The following is a 22,197-nucleotide window of genomic DNA, read 5'->3' on the forward strand; positions in this document are numbered from 1 at the left end:
GGTTAATATTTGAGGCAACGCAAATTTGCCCCATCCAACAACAACAACAAAAAAATGAATGAAAACAACATTTTGTCGCTTTATTATTTTTGCAATAATAATTTATTATTATATATTATTTTTAAACTTGTTCGCTTTTTGTTATGGATTTTGTCTTGTTGCTTTTTTGTCGGCTGTCTGCTGTCTGTTGCTGTATTATTTTAATCGTATTTATTGTAATAATTTTCTCTGTGTTTTTGCAGCGAGCGGCGAAATGTTGCACAATATTCGGAGCCGCCATTGTTTGTTGGTGAATTCAGGGAATTACTCGTATCTGTCCTTTGACTATTGTTATGACTAAAGTTAATGTGTGTTTATATATATATATTGGGTGTATATATAATAGCATATGAAGCGTTTAAATAGTTTTTTAATTTCCATTTTTTATATATTTTTTTCGTCTCATTTTTTGTATTTTGTAACATATTTTCTGAATGACGGGCATACAAGTGGTTTTTTCTTATTCTGTTTTTTGTTTAGCATTTATTATTATTATTTTGTTTTTATTAATATTTATTATTAGATATTATATATATATATATATATATATATAATATGAATTATAATGCCTAGGCAAGGGAAATACTTGAAGTTAATTTGTATTAGATGCTATCCTTTGTTTTAGTAAGTACTTATTACGGGCTTAATGCACTCCTGCGCTAGGCTAGTGAATAAATTAAAATCTTAGCTTTAAAAAATGTACTCGTACGTCACGTAAAATAAATCATTTAAAACACTAAAAAGCGGCTCGTAAAATGTACCATTTATTTCTCATATATCTATGTATATCTTTAGGTTTTTCATATATATATATGCAATTACATGTGCTACATATATCTGCTAAATACATACATATATTTGTGTATATATGTATACTCAAATTGAAGCTATATCGTAGTGTTTTTATAAGCAATGCTAAAAATGGTAATCCGTTCTTTGCCTTTTCTTTTTGGTGGCGGGGGGGGGATGGATGCTAAATGCTAGTTATATGCCGAACTCCGAACTCCTTCCAAAAAGTCTTTCGTATCTGCTGTCTATATACAACGTAAGCTTACAACTGGATATTATTCGATCGAAGCTTTCTAGCTGCATATCGGAAGTTCTTTCATCGTTTCCTTCTCTATATACGATCTATATACAAAATGGCCGCTCCAACGTTTGCAACGTTCAAAATTCTCAATTTCTACTTCATTACTCTTAGGTTTGATATTTACAAATGTATTTTTTTTTGTGTGCGCCCGCCACAACCTCTCAACCCACTCAAGAGCAGCCGTCGCCTGGATTGCACTCTGAGATCAAATATGTCCTTGCCACGTGCCACCTTGGCGCTTCGCTTACCTCGCCTGGATTCGGATTGGGATTGGGTGTGTGTTGTGGGTGTTGTGGGCTTAGTTGGCGCTGCCGAAGAGCACCGAGTTTTTGTAGTAGGCCGTCGGCCGCTCTGACAGCGGACTCTTCACATCCCGCTCGGCATTGGCGGCACGCGTTTTGCGCTCCATTTCCAGCTCTTGGGCCAGAGATTCTGCAAGGCGAGAAAGAGATATAACGAAAGGGAAAATGTTAAGGCTGTTTGCAGGTGTTTTATTTAAATTAATAAATATACAAATTTAAGTTGGCTATCAATTCTCTGATAAAAGAATAAGAAATCCCTCTAAATTCCTTTATTTACGGGCCTCAATTCCTTACCAAATATATCTGGTAAAGAGACATCTATAGGCCGTATTTTCCCTCTTATATCTTGAAAAATAAAAACAGAGAAAACAAAAAACTCACCGGAATAGTTCTGCCAGAAGGCCCCCGTGGCCATCAGATCGATGCCCGGATAGCTCCAAGGACCCTTGCCATTGCTGGCAGCGGCCGCTGCTGCTGCCGCCGCTGCTGCGGCCAGACTGCCCTCAGCGGCAGCGGCTGCGGCAGCCACAGCAGCGGCGCTCGGAGGCCGTTCGTCCCGTTCGCGGCTGCCGCAGCGCGGCTCGTCCTCGGGGCCAGAGCTGGCGCGGGGCTGGCGTTCCATGGAGCCCTCGTGGTCGGAGTGCGGCTCGCGCTTGAAGTGGGTGGGGGATTCGGAGCAGGCTGCGGCTGCAGTGGAGGCCGTAGCATGGCCGGTCACATCACAGGAGGAGGAGCTGAGCGACTTGTCAGACTTTTCGCTGCCGCCGCGACTGCCGCCGTCGTTGTCTATGGGGGTAGAGGGAAAGCAGAGGGCGCTGTGTTGGTTAGAAAAGCGTAGGGCGTAGGGCGTAGGGTGTGGAGCGTGGGACGCAGTTTGGGGTTGGGTTTGTGGATTGGGGATTGAGGATTGGATTGGTGTGGGTGGCCAGAGAGAGCCGCATGTGTGTTGGAGATGAGGGGAGATGGGAGTGGGGATCTGTTAGCCATGCGTTGTGCTACTTCTTGTCCTTGCCCCTTGCCACTTACCTTTGAGCGCCTCGACGCCGTCGCGACTATTGCTGCTGCTGTTGTTGCACTTCACATCGCTGACGCTGCTGCCGCCGCACACCTCTGCGTCGCTGCAGGCGCCACCGCCACCACCACCGCCATTGCCAATGGCATTCGAATTGCTAATCTTAAGGCCGCCGCCGAGCTGCTGCTGGTAGCGAATGCGTATCTTGCGCTCTCGTCGGAAGCGTTTTTGGTAGAGCACTGCAGGGAGGAAGAAAGTAAAGTTGAATTAAAGGATTAGACAAGAAATAAACCCACTTTTGGCACACACACTCGAACTGCAGGAGAAATTAATACTTAATATTTAATTTATTTTCAGAAAACAGTTCCAATGAGTAACCTTAAACCGAATTTTGATCCGCTAGCAATACTCCAAGAACAACCTTTAAATTCCTTCCTTGGAAATGGAACAGCAAAAAGAGCAAAAAGAGCCAAACAGAGCACAGAGCACAGGGAACCCATAAACTCATCGACTCATCGATAGATCGTGATGTTGATCTCGAACTGGTAATTTGATCGATTCAATCGTTTCGCCCGAGTTTCCCCAGCCCCGTACTCATGCCCCTGCCCGTGCCAATTCAACTGCGCATCCGGCCGTGTGTGTGGGCGCAATTATGCTTATTGATCCTGACTTGCAATCATTCCAGATCGCGAGTCATAGAAACGCAAAAAAAAACTCGACCTGATCGACGATGTCGATCGATGCAGTGAAGCGTGGTGACAGCCGTTTTGAGGGTGGAGCCACACAGCCACGATCAGTGTGCCCACAAGCCAGAGCCAGATCCAGAGCCAGAACCAGAGCCACAGCCACAGCCAGAAACATCAAATCAATGGTATGGTATGGCCAACTATGTTGTGGGGTTTTTTTTTTCAGGCATATTGAATTTCACTGAGGATCGGAATCGGAGTTCATGGCATTGCCCTCCTCCATGCCATCCCATTCCATCTAGCACCCACGCCGCATTTCGGCTCTCTTTCGCTCTCTCTCCAGAGTCGCTCCCATTGCAAATGGCCAATTGTTTGGGGCCCCATGTTCTACAACAGCCACAGCGGCGATGTTTATCGCCGGCGTTATTATTAGTTGCAATTAGATGTCTATGTGTGCCTGTGTGGCATTTTGCATAGTTGCATGCAATTTTCATTTCAGAGTCGACTTTGCTTTGGTTTCGTTTCGTTTGCTGATTTATGCGGCTGGGCTGCCCATTTTTTTTTTCTACTATTTCCAAGTGCATAATTTTCTCGGGGGGGAGTAAGCGCACTCACAAAGTAACACACAGAGAGAGAGAAGGAGAGACAGCAAGAGAAAGAGAGAGAGAGAGATTGAGTTATAGCCTGCTGGTCGGTCGGTCGGTCGGTCGGTCGGTCGGTCAGTCGGTGGGCAATTATACTCTTGGCTTTGCCCTGGTTCCCTTTTCTGCATTCAGTTCTGTAATTCTAAAGTTTTTGGGTGGAGCTCTGTTACAGTTTTTTTTTTCCTGCTGCTTGTTTCAATGGCGGCAAATTCGAAATTTGAGGGCTGTCCATGATTTAAGCTACTTCAGTGGTCGGTCGCTCGGTCGCATAACTAATTCATTTTGATTGAGTGTTCAACGCGGGGGGGTGCCCAATCTATTGCCTGGATATATAGTTCAATTTGTGGCCATACATGTGGTTAAGTACGAGGACAGTAATTGCAGAGTATTACCCAAAATGAAGTACCGAATTTGTGCAGCTTTTAAATGCAGGCTAAGAAATTTCTTAGCTAATGGATTTATAAACATATCGATTGGTAAACCCCGCTACAGTATTCAGCTTTTTGCTGGCATAATTGGCTCATTGGATACCCCTGTTCTGGCTGGCTTTCAATTAGGCTTAGGCTTCCTCTGCCATCCCCCCTTGGCAATGCCTGACAACCCTTTTAAGGTCTTTCGGAAGAAGTCAACGGCAAGAACATAAACAACAACCAATTAAAAGATTTCTCTGGCTCTCAGCTCAACTTTCTGCCTGTAATCGAAAGCAACTCAGATTCCACATTCTTAAACCCACGACCCAGAACCCAGAACCGAACAACTCCCCTTTCGTCATCATCATCATCGTCATCATCTTGCCTACGTCTTGCCTTAGTCTTGCGTCTTGCTACTTTTTCGCCAATCATTCGAGTGTAACTAAATAATGAAATGATATTAAATTCATTTGAATTGTGATTTCTGTTGAAAAACGGCCCCAAGACAACGGACAGAACGAAACGGAACGGAACGCTACGGTACGGCAGCCTGAGCCTTAAAACCCTTTTTAGCCCTGGCGACGACGACCACCACAGCGCCACAAAGGGAGTGGCAGTGGGGCTGGGCTGGGCAGGGCAGACAGTCGGCATATCAGGTGTCATTGTCATTTGAGTCAGTTTGCATTAAGTGCGCACCATTGGAATTGGCATAGGCAGAGAGCAGAGCCCAGACCAGAGCAGAGCCCAGAGCAGAGCCAGACCAGAGCGCAGTCTGCCAACTGAATCTGTGGACACTGTCAGGGCTAATTTGCTGCACAAACTAGGGATGGATCATCGATCCATGGCAGAGGGGAGTGACTGACTGACAATTAGCTGAAAAATGTTTGTTTATTTTTTTGGATAATGATTCGTTAAAGTTTTGACTTTTTTATGGATAATTATGGGGTCATATATATTTTGTATATTTTTTAATAAATCAAAAATCCCAATGGATTTTAAGGTAATGAATTTTCAAAACCTTCGAATTTTCTTTTTCGCATTTTCACTATTTTTAACACTTCCTTCGTTCACTGTTGATATATATTTCGCACCCTGGAATGACTTATTCCGCAACCCCTTTCCCATTTCTTTCTCCCCCCACTCACCTCTCAATTTCCTTTCATCCACAAGTTGTCGCTCCAGCGAATCTTTCACCTCACGCTCTCGCAGAACATCCATCTTGAGCTCAGCTGTGGGGGGAAAATCACAAAAGAAAGAGAGAAAAAAAACCAGCAAGAAAAAGAGCATTAGTTAGGGTCAGCTGCAGCACGATTCAGACTGCAGCACTTTGCATATTGCAACTGCAACTGCCTTTGCAACTCACCTTTTTCGTAGCTGATTTGACGCTCTTGTTGCCTGGCATTATCGGCTGCCACCTTGAGCAGGCTCTGGATATTGCGCAGCAGCGTCTCCGTTGAGCTTGCGGGCACAGCGGCATGTGCATCGATGCCGAGGGGACCCAGGGCCAGGCCGCCAGCCAGGGCTGCTGCAGCGGTGGCATCATTAGCCGCCATCAGCGCCTCGTTGGGGGTGAGGGCGCCACCGCCACCGGCGCCCGGTGGACCATTGACCACAGCAGCACCTGCCCCGTTGGCCACCGCAGCGACTGCCGCCAGCTGCGAGTAGTTGAGGGCGCGCTGATGTTGCAGGGCGGCGGCAGCGGCTGCCTCCGCCGAGGGGGAGCCCCGTTGGGGCACCACTCCCACACCGAGATGGTGCACAGCCGCCGCTGCGGCTGCCTGATGGTGATGCGAGGCGGCTGCTGCATGCTGGTGGAGATGCGCCGCTGCCGCGGCTGCTGCTGCAGCGGCGGCCGCCGAACCCGTGGACAGATTATCACGTTCCGTGTCACTCAAATCTGGCAGAAGAGATGGGGCGATGGAGAAAGAGAACACACAGAGTCAGTCATTCACTCAGTCAGTCTGGTTGTCACTGTTATCGGTTATCGCTTATCGCTTATCGCGCGTGTCACATATCGCATGTGGCACATCCACATCCACATCGCTTGTGCAAAGTCTACTCACCCTCATCGTCTTTGGCCAGGCAGCGCTCATCGGCTTCGGATTGATTCTCATCGCTCAGATTCTCCTCCTCCTCCTCGTCATCCTCCACGCCAATGATGGCACCGCCGCCGCCGCCGCTGCGACTGCCCTCGTCCACGCTGCGGGAACCTCTTGGGGATCCTGCCACCGAATGGCAGTCGCTGCGCTCGCTGCCAGCATCACAGTTGCTGCCACCATGATCGGTGTTGCCGCCGGATTTGCTTAGATTCAACACCGGACTCTGGCGCGTGGGGGAGCCTAAAAGGGGAAATACAACAACAACAAAAAACAGATGAATTGAGGCATGAGGCAACTGATGATTGTTCGGGCTATTTATCCTACATATAAATATTTGTCTGCAGTTACTTACAATTCCTTGAACTGAGGTCCCTGGGCTTCACATCGCCCACAATGACATGACCCACACGATCCACAACGGCGCCACTGACGCCCATCACCTGCTGCCGCTCGTCCGTTCGCTCCTCGCGCAAACGCTCCAAATGCTTGACAATATCCTCATACGCAGCGCGACAATTCTCCCAGATGCCCGAACGGGCAAGGGCATCCATATTGGCGGCGGACATGCCAGCATTCTGGGCGGCAGCCTTCAGCATTTGGCTCTCGGGCCGGGCATGCAGCCCATGGGGCGGCATGCCGGGGGACATCAGAGCCGCCGCACCAGGATGATGGGCATTCATTTGCATAAAGGCCATGTGATTGATGGGCGGCGGATTGTAGCCATTAGCCAGCAGTGGCGACTTCTCCAATCGATTCATATCTGTAAAGTAGGGAGAGACAGAGACAGAGAGATTTTTAATAAAATGAATTAAGTTATAGAGTTTAGGTATAGTCAAAGCTTGAAACCCTCCCTTGGCAAATTGTTGAATTTACAAATGCATTCAATGTGTTTCTGTCGCTCGCCTCAACAATATTTGCCTTTCATTTTGATGGCTCGCCCAGCAGACACCTGTTCCTGTCTATGATGTCCATGCAGATATCTGCACATGCATTAGTACACATATATTAAATATCTATATATAGCATGTATATATTGTCTGAGCGGCCAGACTAAACACAACAGCTAAAAACACACACGCCAACCTCCTCCCACACATTCACATGGCCATGCTCTTTTGTATCTGGTGGGTGTGTGGGTGTCTATCTATGGCTGTCACTTGCATATATTTCTACATACATATATGTATGTATAGCTTGACAATTTAGTATGTCCATTAAATGCTTTAACATTTAGTAAATTGCTTAATTTAATAGAAAATGCAGAATGCAATTAAAAACTTTGGTGAAAAAAAAAACTCCTCGACTCTTTCTTTCTCCACAAAATGCAATTAAACCCATGGGCTCTACAGCGAAAGTGCAGTCAACAAATTTATATATATTCTACAGAGTGTTTCGGTTCGTTTTTTTTTTTTTGTACTATTTTTTATTAATAATGCAATATCACTCAAGAATCAACGCCCCATAATTCAAACTCAAAGAACCTTTTCTTTATGGCCGCCACTGCCTGATGACAAGGCACAAAAAAAACTTTTTCATGTTCATCTTCACTCTGTTCAGTGAAGTTAGGATCGGCGTTTTTCTTTTTCTCTTTTTTTTTGTACAGAAGGCGCCGGCGGCACATCGTTCTGAAGAAAAAGAAACACGAGATTTCTTTCGATTTGGGCCTTTACGAATATCTTTCGAATATTGTGCGTTGCGGACACATTAATAGAAAGGGGCGTGCACAAAGTTGTCAGGCTCTCCAAAGCCATAGAGAGAAAATATATGTAAAAAAGGAACTACAAAAACAGCAGCACAGAAATAAAATCAAAAAATCAATTAAATGTGAGTCCCGCGTGTACTTATCATAATTACAGATACAGATACAACACGATACACATTCAATTCGAAAATTTATACAGCTGAATGCTGAATGCGCAATGATTTCCTGTACAAATCATATGGCAGTAGTCCGCATTGGAATTCAGACTTGATTGCTGTTTGCTGTTTGCCGTTTGGCTGCCATTTATCTGTGGCCGGCCAGGTCTCTGGGAACTTGTAGTACTTCGAAGGCCCAGTGATCGCTTGTATCTGTGGCTGTATCTGTGGCTGTGTCCGTATCCGTATCGCCTGTTGTTCGTTTTGGCAGCTGTAAGTAGTAATCAGCCGGCAACAACGACCATCGAGCAGCACACAAATCACAAATGGCGGCAGCAGAGAGTCAGGCCAGAGCAAGACACAAAAAATCGAATACCCAAAAGCAAGTTGTTGTGGCCAATCTCGAAATGATTTCATTACCATTCGAATGCGAATTCGTGGCGCTCCCGGCCATGCCACTCAATTTTGAGAGTCGAGTCTCTCTCTGCCCGCCCCCCCAATTGGCAAGTGGGAAAATATTGTAAGCAGGGTGGGAATGGGAAAGCAGAAATCTCTTTGCACTCTTTTCACTTACCACTAATATGTCCATTCTCATAGGCATAGTCGCCGTTATCCAGTCGATGCTTCTTCAGCTGCGGATGCTGTGATAGATGGCTGGGCGGCAGGGAGAGCCCCACGGGTCCTCGTTTGGGCGGTCTACCCGGTCTGGAACTGCGGAATTGCAGAGAGTTACTGTTGGGTTGAAAGTAATGGACAATTTTCTTGGTATCAGTACAACAAAAAAAAAACCAAATGCCTCAGCACATTGATCATAGTTCAGCAAAGATTGTATGGGAATGGGCACACAGTTGGTAGGTAATACAAATGCTGAATGCTTTGTGGCATTTTGATATATGAAATATGCATAGATATATAAGGGGTTTTTAAAGTGGATACGAAAGCAACAATTAACGATGAAAAGGGGTGGGGGGGTACATGATTTAATTAAATTATATTGTTTGAGTACATTGAATAAATCCATAAACTTGAGAGCTACAAAACGTCCTAGGAAGCAGTTAAATTTTTAACTGCAGGCATGCGAATAATATTTTATACATTTTCCTACTGCAACTGCTTGCAGCTCTGACTGATTGCTGATATGTCTCCCCATAAACCTATATATCATTGCTTAACTTTCCCAAAGAATCTAAATCTGTTACCTAGTCATAACATATATTTCTGTCTCTCCCACAACACACGACACACTCGTGTGCCATGCGAGTCTTTGGCTTCTCCGTTTCTCCGATTCTGTGTCCACACACACACAGACAAACACACACACATTCCCTAATTAAGCTTTAAGCAACTTAACGTAGCACCCCGTTGACTTGAGACAAATAAAAAGGCCAAGAAACGTGCTACCATTTTAATTATCGGCCATAAAAAAATTGTACAACCAAAAAGCAGCAACAATAATAATAATAATAAAGCAGCGTAGCCACCACAAAGAGTGTACAAAAAAAAAAAAAAAAAAAGAGTTCAACTATTTTTTTCTAGTAATTTATGCCCGCAATTGCTGCTATTTGTATACGTATGTATATAAAATATTTAAATAAGTCTTGTGCAAATACTTGACGCAGGTTAAGCTAAATAGTTAACCGAAAAGGCATAAACAGCTTGGCGCAGCGGGTGGAAATTATGACAAACAAGAGATAAAAAAAACCCCCTCGCACTCCACCCCCTAGCCACAAAAAATGAAACTTAAACTGCTGCAAATACTACAGAAAGGGGAGCCAAAGACTTGAGCAAATAGAGCGATATATCCAGGTGCCCCAGCTGTCCCAAGAGCTAAGAGCAGGGGGCACTTCCAGATGGTTGCTGGCAATTAAATTATGGAATCTTCATTCAATGTTTGTCGGTGGTAAACAGGTGCCCCCCCGTTGCACAGAGTCAGAGTCAGAGCCAAAGACTAAGACAAAGACAAAGGCAAATAAACACAGGTAGCAACGATCGTAGAAGAACGGAGTAAGAACGATGGCGAAACCATTTGTAATTGTGCGTACTCTGGATAACGATACCACAAATATTTGCAGTTACATATTTCCATTACAAATATTTGTGGCGGGATTTTAATTGTGCTCCATTAAACGTTTAATGACAAACAAATCTTTTGAATTGTTGTCTTAGCCCCTCGCTGTGGGTCGTGTAAAGAGGCGCCCCCACACAACAATGAATCATTCTCTGCCCAGAAAAAGGCACACAAAAAGTCACTTTCGGTCGAGCGAAAGTGTTTTCTCGGATCTAATCGGAAGGTCGTTCCCGTGTGTGACGTGCAAAAAAAAAAAAGAAGAAAACAATCCGTCAGTCAGTTGAAGATGAAGTTGAAGATGGATTTATTATGAAAAGTTTCGGGTTGGGGGCAGGCACTTTCATTGGAAAGTTTTGCGCTGCTGCGCGCGTTGACATGTTTGTCTTGTCCTGCAAAATTTTTGTATTTCGTTGGAATTTTTCATTCGGATAGGGTTCGGATAAGATTGGATGAGCACGTTTTCGGAATTTGCGTAACAGTCAAATGATGACGTGAGAGAAATGACCTACATGGTAAGGCAGGAAGCATTTTCTGAAAAATTCCATATACGGATAATTTCGGATAATTTCGGATAATTTTGTTAAATTACGGATATCTTCGGATAAGTCCGTATTAGTAGTTACAACTATTTTCAGATCAATTAGATTACAACTAACATAAATGTGAGTCTAATTTAATAATAATTAAATTATCCAAACGGATAAGGCCGAACAAGCCCGCTAAATACCTCAAATGCATGGCAACCAAAACCCCAAAAATCCCCACTGCCACTTAACTAATTTATGCACCGTTGTTGTCACTCGCCACAAATGTCATTTTTCATTTCTTTGCGCGGCGAGGCAAACGTTTAGTCAGGAATAAACAACAATTTGTCAAAATAGTCGCTTTGGCCAATGCCTGCCACAACAGCAGCAGCAGCAGCAGCAGCAACCAGCAAGCGGCAGGAAAATGAGCGAAAAGGAGATGAAAAGCATTCGCGTAGCGTAGAACCGGTTGAGAGGCAACTTGCAACAACAAAACCTGAACCTGTTTGCAGCTGTGAGCTGTTGAGCAGCAGACGAACGTCCCCTCTCCTGGGCGACTCGCACTCGTACTCATATATTTCAATAATCAAGGGATAGCTGAGTTGTTAATTATTGACTTGCGGCTGGGCTTGAGCAACAGCCGCCAAAATATGCGCCAAACTGTGCTAAATGTGCCACTCAATTGGAGCAGGATCGGCAACAGCAGCAGCAGTGGCAGTGGCACACAAGTTATATAAATCCAACAGCCAACAGCTAGTTCCAATTGCAATTCGAATGCGAATAAATGTCGTGGGGGGGGAGGGAAGGCGAAGGCGTTGCCAACATTTGTCAGCGATTCCACGCTCTCTGAGCTTAACCCACTGCCCCAGGGTTCTAGCCGGTGACTCCTCCGTCTGGATTGCCGATTCCTAGCTATGGCTGCAAATTGGCAAATCAATTATATTTATGGCCAAGTTGCCACCTTGTGGTGAGGGAGCGTGTCTGCCAGCAACTAAATCAATGCGATCGACCGACCCACCAACCGACCGACCCACCGACAATTAAAACTTGCCCGCAACACAATTTCCATATTCGCAATTACCAGTTTGAATGAGCAATCGGGCAGAATTTTAATTGAATTTATAGCTTCAAATTGATTCGCGCCTGGCAATCCTCTGCCATTTGTCTATAAGCCGCTTTCGCAGCGACACACAAACGACACAACAATTTCTCAGAAAGAAGTCTGAGTCTCCGTCTTGGTCTGGGGTCTTGGTCTTCCTGTGCTCCGCTTGAAGTTGGCTCGAATTTCTTTCAGTTAACAATAAATGTTATTGGAATTTGCATTTACGCAAAACGACACAACGTTGCCAACATCGGCTGTGTGCCTGTTGCCTGCTGCCTGTGTGCCTGTGCCTTTGGTCAACTTGTGTTGTGTTCATTGTTAAGTGACATGCAAATGTACAAATGACATGGCATTCGCCGGAGACCGATTGTGCCAGAGGGCCAGAGAGTCCGAGTCCGAGGCGAGCCGAGGGTACGACCCAAAGATATCTCCATGCTAATTGTGGGGCTCGGACTCCGGCAATTGTGGCCTGCGCTTCACCAAATGATAAACTACATAACGGAATAGAAATTCCCAACTACAGATTGTCCCAAAACAATTGCAAACGCAAATTACTATAGTAAGAGTATTTGGAATTATAAATGGCAATGGGAAATGCGAATTGTAGCAATTAGTATTAAATCTGTGGAACGTTTAAATGTAATACAACGGAATAGGTGAGTGTGCGAGAGGTGAGAGATGAAGTCGATTGAAAAGCATGGAATGTATAAGTTGATTCCGCTAATGGTAGAACGATATTGATTGAGTTCCGCAGTTATCCAAACATTTCTAAAGAAGAAAATGAAGCTTATCTATACCCCATAATCATATATAACATATTTCTTCTATCCTAAGAATTATGTCATGCATTCCACTAACACGAACTTCCAAAAACTTTCCTTAAAGTTTGGCACATTTACACACAAAATTTCTATCAAATTTCAAAAATTATTCACACTTTATTCCCACTAATTTCCACTTGCATGAAATATATTTCTTCTAGTATATGAAAATTGTATTTCCCAGTGAAATATTCAAAGCCAATGCATATATGCTAATTAGCAATTTTGGGTGGCCTTCTTTGCCATACAATTTCCTCGAGCGACTACGCGATTTCCCCCGAGACCATTCACAAGAGTACTTATACAAAATATATGTATGTATATATATATTTATTTTAGTATATATATTAATGCAGATTTCTTGCCTTTTTGCCGTTTTTTTCCACACTCACTTGAATTTTCAATTGGCGTGCTAATAACTCATTTAGTTCGCAACAAACAAAAACTAAGCAACAAATACTACAGCAACAACAAAAATAGTTACAAACATGCCACACCAACAATGGGGGGGTTTGGGAGCCACTCAAGACTGCCTGACTCCACGGCGGCACTCGTACACCGCCTCCTACTCCACCTCCCTGAAGCTGGATCTCATGATGCTGAGAGAATATTTATAACTACATATGGCTACAATATATATATGAATGCTGGGTGCAGTTTTGTTTTGCAGAGGGGGCCTGGGCCCTCTGTAATTATTGTAAAAATAAATTGAACTATTGTTGCTACATTTAGATTGAACAGAAGCCCCCGTTCAACAATGTTGCTTTTGTTTTTCGGTTACACTCAATTAATTCGGATTTGCAAAATGCAAAAACTCACACCTCAACCAAAAAGATATTTACATACATACATATATACTCGTATACGGATATGCAAAATTACTCTCGAATTATTTTAGAAATTTAATACAACTAAATTTGTTTTTTTTTTTTTTGCTCTGCCTCTTTACTTGCAACATTTTTTTTCTGTTTTTTTGACAGCCTGAGGAGTCGATTCGAGTCGGGCAACTGTGAAGTGGAGTTGATCTCTTGATTGTCAGTCAGTCATTTGTGATTAGACATTCGACAGTCGACAGTCAGGCTGGGCATTGTTGTTGGATGGCATAAATTATAGTCTTGGCTGTATAACAAAAGCCATGCATATGAAATTCATATTATAAATCAACGTGGCTGTCGTAATTTGTGTTAAGTTATTTGTAATCAATTTCAATTCCCCCATCTCCCATCTTTGCTTCCATCTAAGCGGGAGATTTATGTGAAAATTCTTATTTATTCTGCCATTTTGTTTGATTGTTGATTTGGGATTTTTATGCATATTAAAGTGGTAATTTGTTTAACAGAATTTTTTTTTTTTTTGTAGCTAACTTAATCGTTGTTACAGTAAACTCATCTTGCAAAGGTTTTTTTTTTTTAATCAACCTTTCTAACATTTATCCCAACATTTTATTCATTCTGTTTACTGAATTCCATCCTTCATGCTTCTGTCTAATAACCTTCTTTCAGCTACCATTCATTCCCACCAACTATCCCAAACCATTCACCAAAATCATCTCCCTAATCCCACAGGCGCTCCCACTTATTCGCTCTAACAAATTTAACAACAAATTAAACTCAAATGAAGTCAAATCAATCGATTGGTTTTCAATTCATTTTTTTTTTTTTGGTTTTTGCAAAACATTTTTCCACTTGGCCCGAGCAATTTGCATAGTTGTGGTCTCTAAGCTGCTCGAATCGGAGTCGGAGTACGGAGTACGGTGGGGGGGGCTTAGTCCAATTTAGTGGAAAGGTGTGCCCACCAGCCCAGTCACAACACGTTGTTGTTGCAGTTGCTGTGGCTGTTTCTGTGGCTCATTGGAGTTACCTTCAAGAGTTACCTTTTCGGTCTTTGGTCGATGCCGCTCTCGAAGCCTAAACGTCGTTTTAGCCAACTCCATGGTGGCATGGGGTATGGAGTGCGGCTCGGATCGCGACTGTCAACTGTGATCAAAATCAATTGTTTGCCATTTGCCAAAACCAAATTGACTGAACCAAAGAGCCACTCACACACAAATGCTGACTGAATTATTTTTATGGCCAACACACAAACACACACACACACACACATGAAATGTCAGTGTCAATAATTTTTGTAATTATGAACACATTAAACAAAAAAAAAACAAAAGAACTATGTATAGTATATATATATATTTAAAAATGATTATTGGGGTGGGCTGCCATATGAGAAGCCCCCAACAAAGGCAAACAAATATAATAAAAAATTATTGCAACGTAAGTTATTCGATTTCGAACAAAAAGGAGAATATGAACATTGGATGGGGGAGCTCAAGAGTGTTTTAGAGTGAAAAAAGTTGAGAATTTTGATTAGCTCCAAGTAAAAACCGAAAATAAATTTGTATATTCATTTAAATATATTTACAGTTTGGAATAGTTTAAAGTTGGTTTTTTTTTTATTCTGTTTTGGCTTGGTGTCAGTTTTTGGTTCGGTTCAATTTCAATTCTGGGGCTGTATAAATTTTCATAATTTGTAGATCAATTAAGAGTTTCATTCCATTTTGATTGAATTTAAAATCTAAATATGTGTCAGTTTCAGTGTGGAACACTTTGTTCGATTTGTTAAGATCTGTTCTTGATATCCCTTTTTTTTACAAATATATTTTAAGCTGAAAGTTAAATTCAAGTTTAAAATTAAAATGTTCCTGTCACCCCTTTTTTCCACCAAAGATTATCTTTTACCTTCAAACCTTCAGAACCGTTTCTATCGTTATATCAACAGTTACAAATCCAATCTCCACACCTGTTCCCTACTCTACCGTTATAACCGTAGTGCCCATGTACTTTCCCAAAAATGAAACCCAAAATTTCTTATCGGATAAACCCCTTTCTGTCATGCTCTATTTACTGTAAGTTTTCTCTTCTTTTACCCCTCAAATATCCTTGCAACTTCCGCATTTCTGCGGCTCGCCCAATTTCCGTTTCGAGTTTAATTAATTTAATAAACAAATTCTTTTCGCTCTAAAAACTCTCAAGTGTATGAAAACAAAAACGATGCAATCGATGTGTTTCATTCTTCCAAAAAAACAAACCAAAAAAAAAAATACAAAAAAAAAGTGTAAAAGGAGGAGGAGAGAAATTATTGCCATAGTTTTTTTATTATACTTGGATGTTTACCTTTCTGGTGGCTTGATCGATAGGCATCTGCAATTAAAAAGAGAAGAGAAAGAGACAAGTGAGGCACAATTTTTGGTTAAACGTTGTGTGTAAGCTTTAAACAACAAAAGTACAAAACGAGTAAAACTCCGAGTAAAACGAAGAGCTCGTTCCCCCAAAAAAAAACATTGTAAGTCTGGGCAGGAGATACGCTGAAAGGGACTTGTTCATTGATGGATGGATATGATGCATCCACATTTTGGCGGGCAAGCGGGTGTGAAAATGCACACGCCTTAACCCCTGACAGCCCCATCAAACGATTTGTAATTATCCCCCCGCTCAAGAGAGAGGGATGAGGAGGGATAGACGACTCCTATATCGACTGCCAACTGCCTTTAGCGGTTACAGTTTTCCCCCTTTTTTCTCTTTTTTTTTTTGGGCTCTTTTTTTTGTTTCACCCGTTTCAGTTTCCTCAACTTGTTTCAATTTAGCGCAAAAGTTTTTCAACCTAATAATAGGTTTAACCGCATTTTTAACTGTTCCTCATGTTCGGTCCGGTTCGGTGAGGTCTGCTACGTACTCGCCTCCTGGCTGTGGGTCTCGTCTCTCTCTCTCTCTCTCTCTGTGTTCATTCTCTACCCAAAGCGCATGTGCACTTTGGAGCACACTCCATGTGTGTGTGTGTGTGTGTGTGTGCTTCCTTCCCCCCCTGACTGACAGCCACGTTTCCATAATTAACTAGATGGTTTTTCATTGAATGCAATGTGGTCGAACACCGGCCGGCCGGTTGGTCATCCTAAAAATACGAGTATATGTATGTCTGTGGAAGGGTTCTACTCCTTTATCGGCTGCACTTGGGAACTGTAAACAAACGCAGGACTCAGCACCACCAAAAAACATAACAAAAAAAACAAGCAATATAAAGGGATACTGGATATTGGAATACAAGGTTATAATCTTTTGGCTCTTGATGTCTCAATGCTGGGTTTTTGGGTGGGAATGTCTGTCTGAGAATGCTCTTTGATAGGAGTCATTTGTTTAATGGACAACAGCAGATTTGGTTAATGTTGGTAGCATTAAAATGCCAGCAAATATTGGGTTGTGTTCTGATATTACTAGGGATACCAAAGGTCTCTCTCTTGCCTGCCACAAAACCAGTAGCTTGGATTCTTAAGAACTCTTTTGCTCTGCTCAAAGTCAATTCCAAGTACCAGACCAGACCCCAGCAATCGCTGAACCCACTCAATAATTACAATTACATGAACAACAACAACAACAACAACAAAAAAAAACAAGAAAGAAAAAAAAACGAGTACGAGTACGAGTAAAACCTATTTCTCTCTGCTTTTTTGCTTGTCGTTTTTTCCACTCGAACGGAAATGCGCTGACAGGGCACCGCACACGTCGTACACAAAACAGCAACAACAAGAAGCGAGCGAGCGGGGAAAAACTTGCACAAACTGGAAAAACTGTTTCACCAACTATTGTTAGAATCGCTCAAAAGAATTACGCAGCTTTTTCGGATAGTTAGCAGCAACGAGGGTGCAGCAGTGCAGTGCAGTGCAGGTAGGTTGGTAGGCCTTTGAATGGTTATTGGGATTGGTAGGAGGTCCTTGGAGTTACGTTTGCATTGCGTATTTCCGCCAAATGTCATCGGAAAATGAGGGGGGCAGGGGGACAAGCAAAACGAAAGTTTTTTGATTGCTTGTGTTAATCGATATCGATGCACAAACTATTTGCATTTTGGCCGAATGGGGGGGCCCGGCACGTTGAGTGCGTAAGTTGGCTAAAGCGGAAACAGGAAATGAGAAAATTTCGCAGAGCAAACCCCCGGGCTAGGCACTGGGCATACACTCAACAAAATTATAGTTGCAAAGAATACAAAATGAAGAGCCCTTTAACTCATAAAAAAATATCAAAAATCAAATGTGAAAAGTTGGAGATTTGAAGAACTTTTGTTCTGTTTGTCTCTCTCAGTGCATTCGTACCTGGCCGTGGTGCAGTCCCTGTAGAGCACATCAAAGTCCTTGCAGCTGAGCAACTTGCAGCGATTGACGCCCGGCTGGATGGCGCCCAGACCTCGTAGTATTCGCACCTGCTCCACATTGCACACCAAGGGCACAATATCCAGGCGCTTCAGCTTGGTGTATACCGTGTGCAGGCCACCCACCAGATGCTTGAGGAAGAGCTCGAACGCCTGCGGCAGGCAGAGCATTGTCTCGTTGCTGATGATGAAGGCGGCCACCTTCTGGCCGCGATACTCCACCAGCTTGCACTCGTTGGCGCTCGGATCGGAGGTGGAGATGGGCGGCGGCGAGTTGTACGATCGCGGCGGCACATGATGATGGGCGGCAGCCATCAGCTCCAGCGGCGAGGCATGGTGCATCATTTGCAGCGAGTTGAGCAAACCGAGCGAATGCGGTGGCAGGCCGTGTGGCATTCTCGGTGGCAGTCCAGCGGGCAGACCATTGCCCGTGGGCATCCCACCCGCTCCCACATGCGGCGGTGGACTCAGCTGATGGTGTTGCTGCTGTTGCTGTTGTTGCTGCTGTTGCTGCTGTTGCTGTTGCATTTGGGCCATCATCGAGTGATTCAGCGAGCTGACAGGACTCACGGCGCTGGGATGGCGGCTCGGCGAGCTGGCCGGCGAGCAGCTGGAGCCACGTCCCGTATGAGAACTCCGGCCATTGGGTCGATCATCGTTGGCTCCTCGAGAGCTATTGCTGCCGTCGCGGCCGTTCTGTTGCTGTTGCTGCTGCTGCTGCTGTTGTTGCTGCTGTTGCTGTTGTTGCTGTTGGGCGGCTGCTGCTGCTGCTGCCGCGGCGGCGGCCTGCTGCTGCTGTTGATGGTGCATCAACATGGCTGTGGTGTTCATATTGCTGGTGAGGATGGGTAGGATATTGCTGCTGCAATTGTGAATGTTGCAGTTAAGATTGTTGGGTATGATGCAGCCCAAATTGTTGTGGATGCTGCTGCCGTTGCTGTTGAAGTTTCTGATTTGATTGTTGTTGAACGTGGCTGAATGGTGATTGAACGTTGTTGAATGGTTGTGGCTTAAGTTGATCCTGTAATTGTTGTGGATTGCTGTTGAATTGTTGTGGTTGTTGTTGTTGTTGTACGCCGTGGAATTGTTGTTATTGATTTCTGTATTGTTGTTGGTGTTCTTTTCACTTGGTTCACTTGTCACAGAATCCATACTTCATCATGGCCGACACTTTTGTTGTTTGTTATTTTGGAAGCGGCTTTTTTCACCGACTTATGTTTGGTTTTTTCCCTCTTTCGTTTTAATTACTCTCTTATTTGTTATTTCTCTTTAGTATACTATAAAAAAACAATAATAAATACGCATTCAAACACAGAGATGGAGGCAGAAAGAGAGAGATAAATAATTAATGAACATTTAATTCATTTTTAATTATTTATTAGTGACTTTTTTATGCAAATTATAATGGAGATTCTCTATTGGCTGTCCATATCCGTGTCCGATTGCAAATGAGATTCTAAATCGTAGTTCTGAGAACTGCGCTTTGAGCGAAATGAATTCAACGTGAAGATTGAAGTTTTTTTTCGAGCTATGAAATCTTAAATTTGGCAGAAACATTTAGAAATAATCGCTAGCAGAATTTGACTATGCCCAAATTTTTCATCGAATTTTGTTCTAAATAAATTTCGCTCTTTAGCTGAAGTTGCTGTATAATGTTGAGAAATTAAATTATATTCAATATTTTGTATATCTTTGAAGGTTTGTTCGTAACACCCTTCTAGACTTTTAGCTGTTGTTTCCATCTTTTGAAAGTTCTAGCTGAGCAATGCTTTGGTTTATATATTTTCAGACTTAAGAACTTTTAAGTATGCCTAAAATATCTGTTTCAAACACATTTATAGACTCTAGAGTCTGTATATGCCACCTCCATTTGTATCTTTTGGCATATTTGGAACATCTTATGGAATTTGAATCATTTTTAAAGTACCAGCTGTCAATAGTCTAATTAGTTTGAGTTGATTTGATCTCTCCAGTGTTTAACTACCCGTAATGAATAATTTTGCTGCTGTCATTCCGATAAAGAACCAAAAAACATTCCCTAGCTCCTATGACATTTTGCTACAAGCACAAATATCTAACTAAATTCCATTTGCATAATTCTGCTGCTGTAATTCTATCAGCCTGATCTAATTATGAACCAATAAGTAATTTACCTTAATTGTATCTGAACAATTTGAATATTATAAAACACTCAAAGCACAAAACACTCACAACACGCGCACTTGTTTTAAGTGAGATTTTGAATTAAAATTTTGGTTTTGGCCATTTCGTTGGATATATTTTTGTCGAATATCGGAATATACGTTATGTATGTATATGTTGTTATTTGTGTTGCAGAAGAATGCGATTCGATTGTTTTGTTGTGGACCCCGTGTGTCCGTGGTGTCCGTGTCCGCTGACGACTACCGACTCCGTGTACCGTACCGACGGCGTGTCACTGAGATTGTGAGACGTTGCCACTGATTGCGCTGCGACTGCGACTGTGACTGCGAGGCTGGGGCTTCGCTTCCCCAAACGAAACGCCGACGACGACTGCGAGAAATCAACGAAAAACGAATTGCATTCGAATGGGAATCGTCACCCACACATAGATACACACACACACACTCAAACACCCGAGTCGCGACTGAGAGAGAGATGGAACGATGGCAGTACGACAGAGAGAGAGAGAGTATTCGAGTGTTATTTTTTAACCCACCCACGGCCTGGCTGTGCTACGTACGTACCACCGTTATGTACCACTACTACAACAGCAACCTCCAAGAGCAGAGGAGAAATGCGCGCGCAAAAATTTTATTGCATTATTGCATTACCTTCGTCTGCGAATGACAAATTCGTAATGAAAGGCGAGCCAAATGTGTTTCGTTTCGTTTCGTATCGTTTCAGCAGCAGCAGCAGGCAGCAGGCAACAGCAGCAGCAGCAGGCAGCAGCAGCAGTGGTATCTGTGTGCATGTGTGTGCGTGTCTGTATCTGCGATTGTGCAAAACCAGAATACGAATACGAATACGAAAACGAGATACGAATGTTTGTTGCACGTTTTGAATTGCCCGCACACACCCATACACCCATACACCCATACATATATGGAAAAGGGGAGTGGTATAAGCGATTGATATGCCTGCTGCCACTTTCTACTCCCTCTCTCATTTACTATTCAAGTGTAAGTGTGTGTGTGCGAGAGCAACCCCGAAAAGTAGAATGACAAACGTAATAAAAAGACAAACACACAAATGAAACACAGAAGTCGTTGCGAAGGAGCAAGGACGTTCCACTCTCGCTCTCTCTCTCACTCTCTCTCCCTCTCTCTCTGTGTCTTACATACATTGAACTGCCTCTCTTTCACACTAGTTCATTCTCTGCTCTGCCGCTCTCTCTTTCTCCTACTCTGCTGCTCTGCCAGCGTCGTCGCCGTCGTCGTCTATAGTTACATTTATTTTATTTATTTTTTCAATTCGTTTGTTTGGCTCTGGTTCTGTTTCTGTTCACTGTTTCTCTGCCTCTCTTCTGTTCCACACACACAGATACACACATACACACACACACACACGTTCGTTTTCAGCTGCCATTGCCATCTCGCTTGCACGCCCTCTGCGCTCCTTCTCGCTCTCACAGGCAAGCTCAGGTGGGCTGCAACCAATAAACATGAGTGAGCAGCAGCATATTTGCATAGTATGGGTGGAGAGAGCAAGAGAGGGCGACAAGTATGCGCCTCTCACTCACTCCAATGGCCGACAGCGGCCAGCCTTATATAAACAAATGACAATTGTTTTGGCATTTTCTGTTGGTTTTCCTTCTTTCTTTTTCTTGGGGAGAGAGCCTTCCCGCCCACTATTTTCCACAAAGTAAATTAAAATAAATGCAATGCATTTTCCAAAACGATGTTTCGGTTCCTGCTTCGGTTTTCCGAGAGTTTGCGCAGCTGCTTTTGCATTTTATTTTTTATTTTTATTCTTTTGTTTTGTTTTGCCCTGCAGCGAAATTTCTTATTGGAAAAGCATTTTAATTTCAATTAAAAAAGTAAATGACAAACTTTTTCGTTACCATCACCTACCACCCCACCTCCCTGCCACCCTCTCCCCAACATCCATCAACGAATTAAACTTTTGCCATAGAGTGAGATAGCAACAGCTGTGCTTTCTCTCTCTCTCTCTATGTACGAATTGCTTCTCTCTCACCATCTTTTTTATGCCGTTTGTGGGTTTGTCAACCGCTTTTCCGTTTCCCATTCGCTTCGTATTCCCCTCGTTTATTTGTATATTTCTTTGCTGGATTTCGGTTCTTTCGTTTTTTTTTTGTCTCTTGTTGTTGTTATTGTTGTTGGAGCTTCTGCTGTTCTTCCGATTCAGAGG

At 43.3% G+C, this 22,197-nt stretch overlaps 1 protein-coding gene across 7 annotated transcripts; it reads right to left on the reverse strand.

Annotated features, from left to right (window-relative positions):
- Positions 1 to 598: 598 nt before the first annotated feature.
- Positions 599 to 20,658, reverse strand: LOC111069155. 7 transcript variants are annotated; one of them, XM_022359061.2, is made up of 11 exons: positions 20,001 to 20,655; positions 17,792 to 19,124; positions 15,825 to 15,851; positions 8,714 to 8,844; positions 6,635 to 7,042; positions 6,247 to 6,522; positions 5,547 to 6,080; positions 5,329 to 5,412; positions 2,458 to 2,682; positions 1,813 to 2,217; positions 599 to 1,561 (listed from the first exon to the last, which is right to left on the reverse strand). In XM_022359061.2, exons 2-11 carry the CDS (start codon positions 18,997 to 18,999, stop codon positions 1,428 to 1,430), a joined length of 3,432 nt encoding a protein of 1,143 aa, XP_022214753.2. In that variant the 5' UTR covers positions 19,000 to 19,124; positions 20,001 to 20,655; the 3' UTR covers positions 599 to 1,427. The 7 variants fall into 7 exon arrangements, with proteins under 7 accessions (XP_022214753.2, XP_022214752.2, XP_022214751.2 ...); XM_022359060.2 differs by having other exon boundaries at positions 8,714 to 8,850; XM_022359059.2 differs by having other exon boundaries at positions 8,714 to 8,871.
- Between the last annotated feature and the right edge of the window lie 1,539 nt (positions 20,659 to 22,197).

This window comes from Drosophila obscura, unplaced genomic scaffold (genome assembly GCF_018151105.1).
Source record: "Drosophila obscura isolate BZ-5 IFL unplaced genomic scaffold, ASM1815110v1 contig_200, whole genome shotgun sequence".
Lineage (NCBI taxonomy): Eukaryota > Metazoa > Arthropoda > Insecta > Diptera > Drosophilidae > Drosophila > Drosophila obscura.

Coding starts and splice junctions, on each gene's coding strand:
- LOC111069155 (XM_022359059.2), bottom strand. CDS start 18,999: ATGGATTCTGTGACAAGTGAACCAAGTGAAAAGAACACCAACAACAAT. Junction 8,872..15,824: donor TCGATCAAGCCACCAGAAAG/GTAAACATCCAA, acceptor TCAACCCAACAG/TAACTCTCTGCAATTCCGCA. Junction 7,043..8,713: donor TGAGAATGGACATATTAGTG/GTAAGTGAAAAG, acceptor CCTACTTTACAG/ATATGAATCGATTGGAGAAG.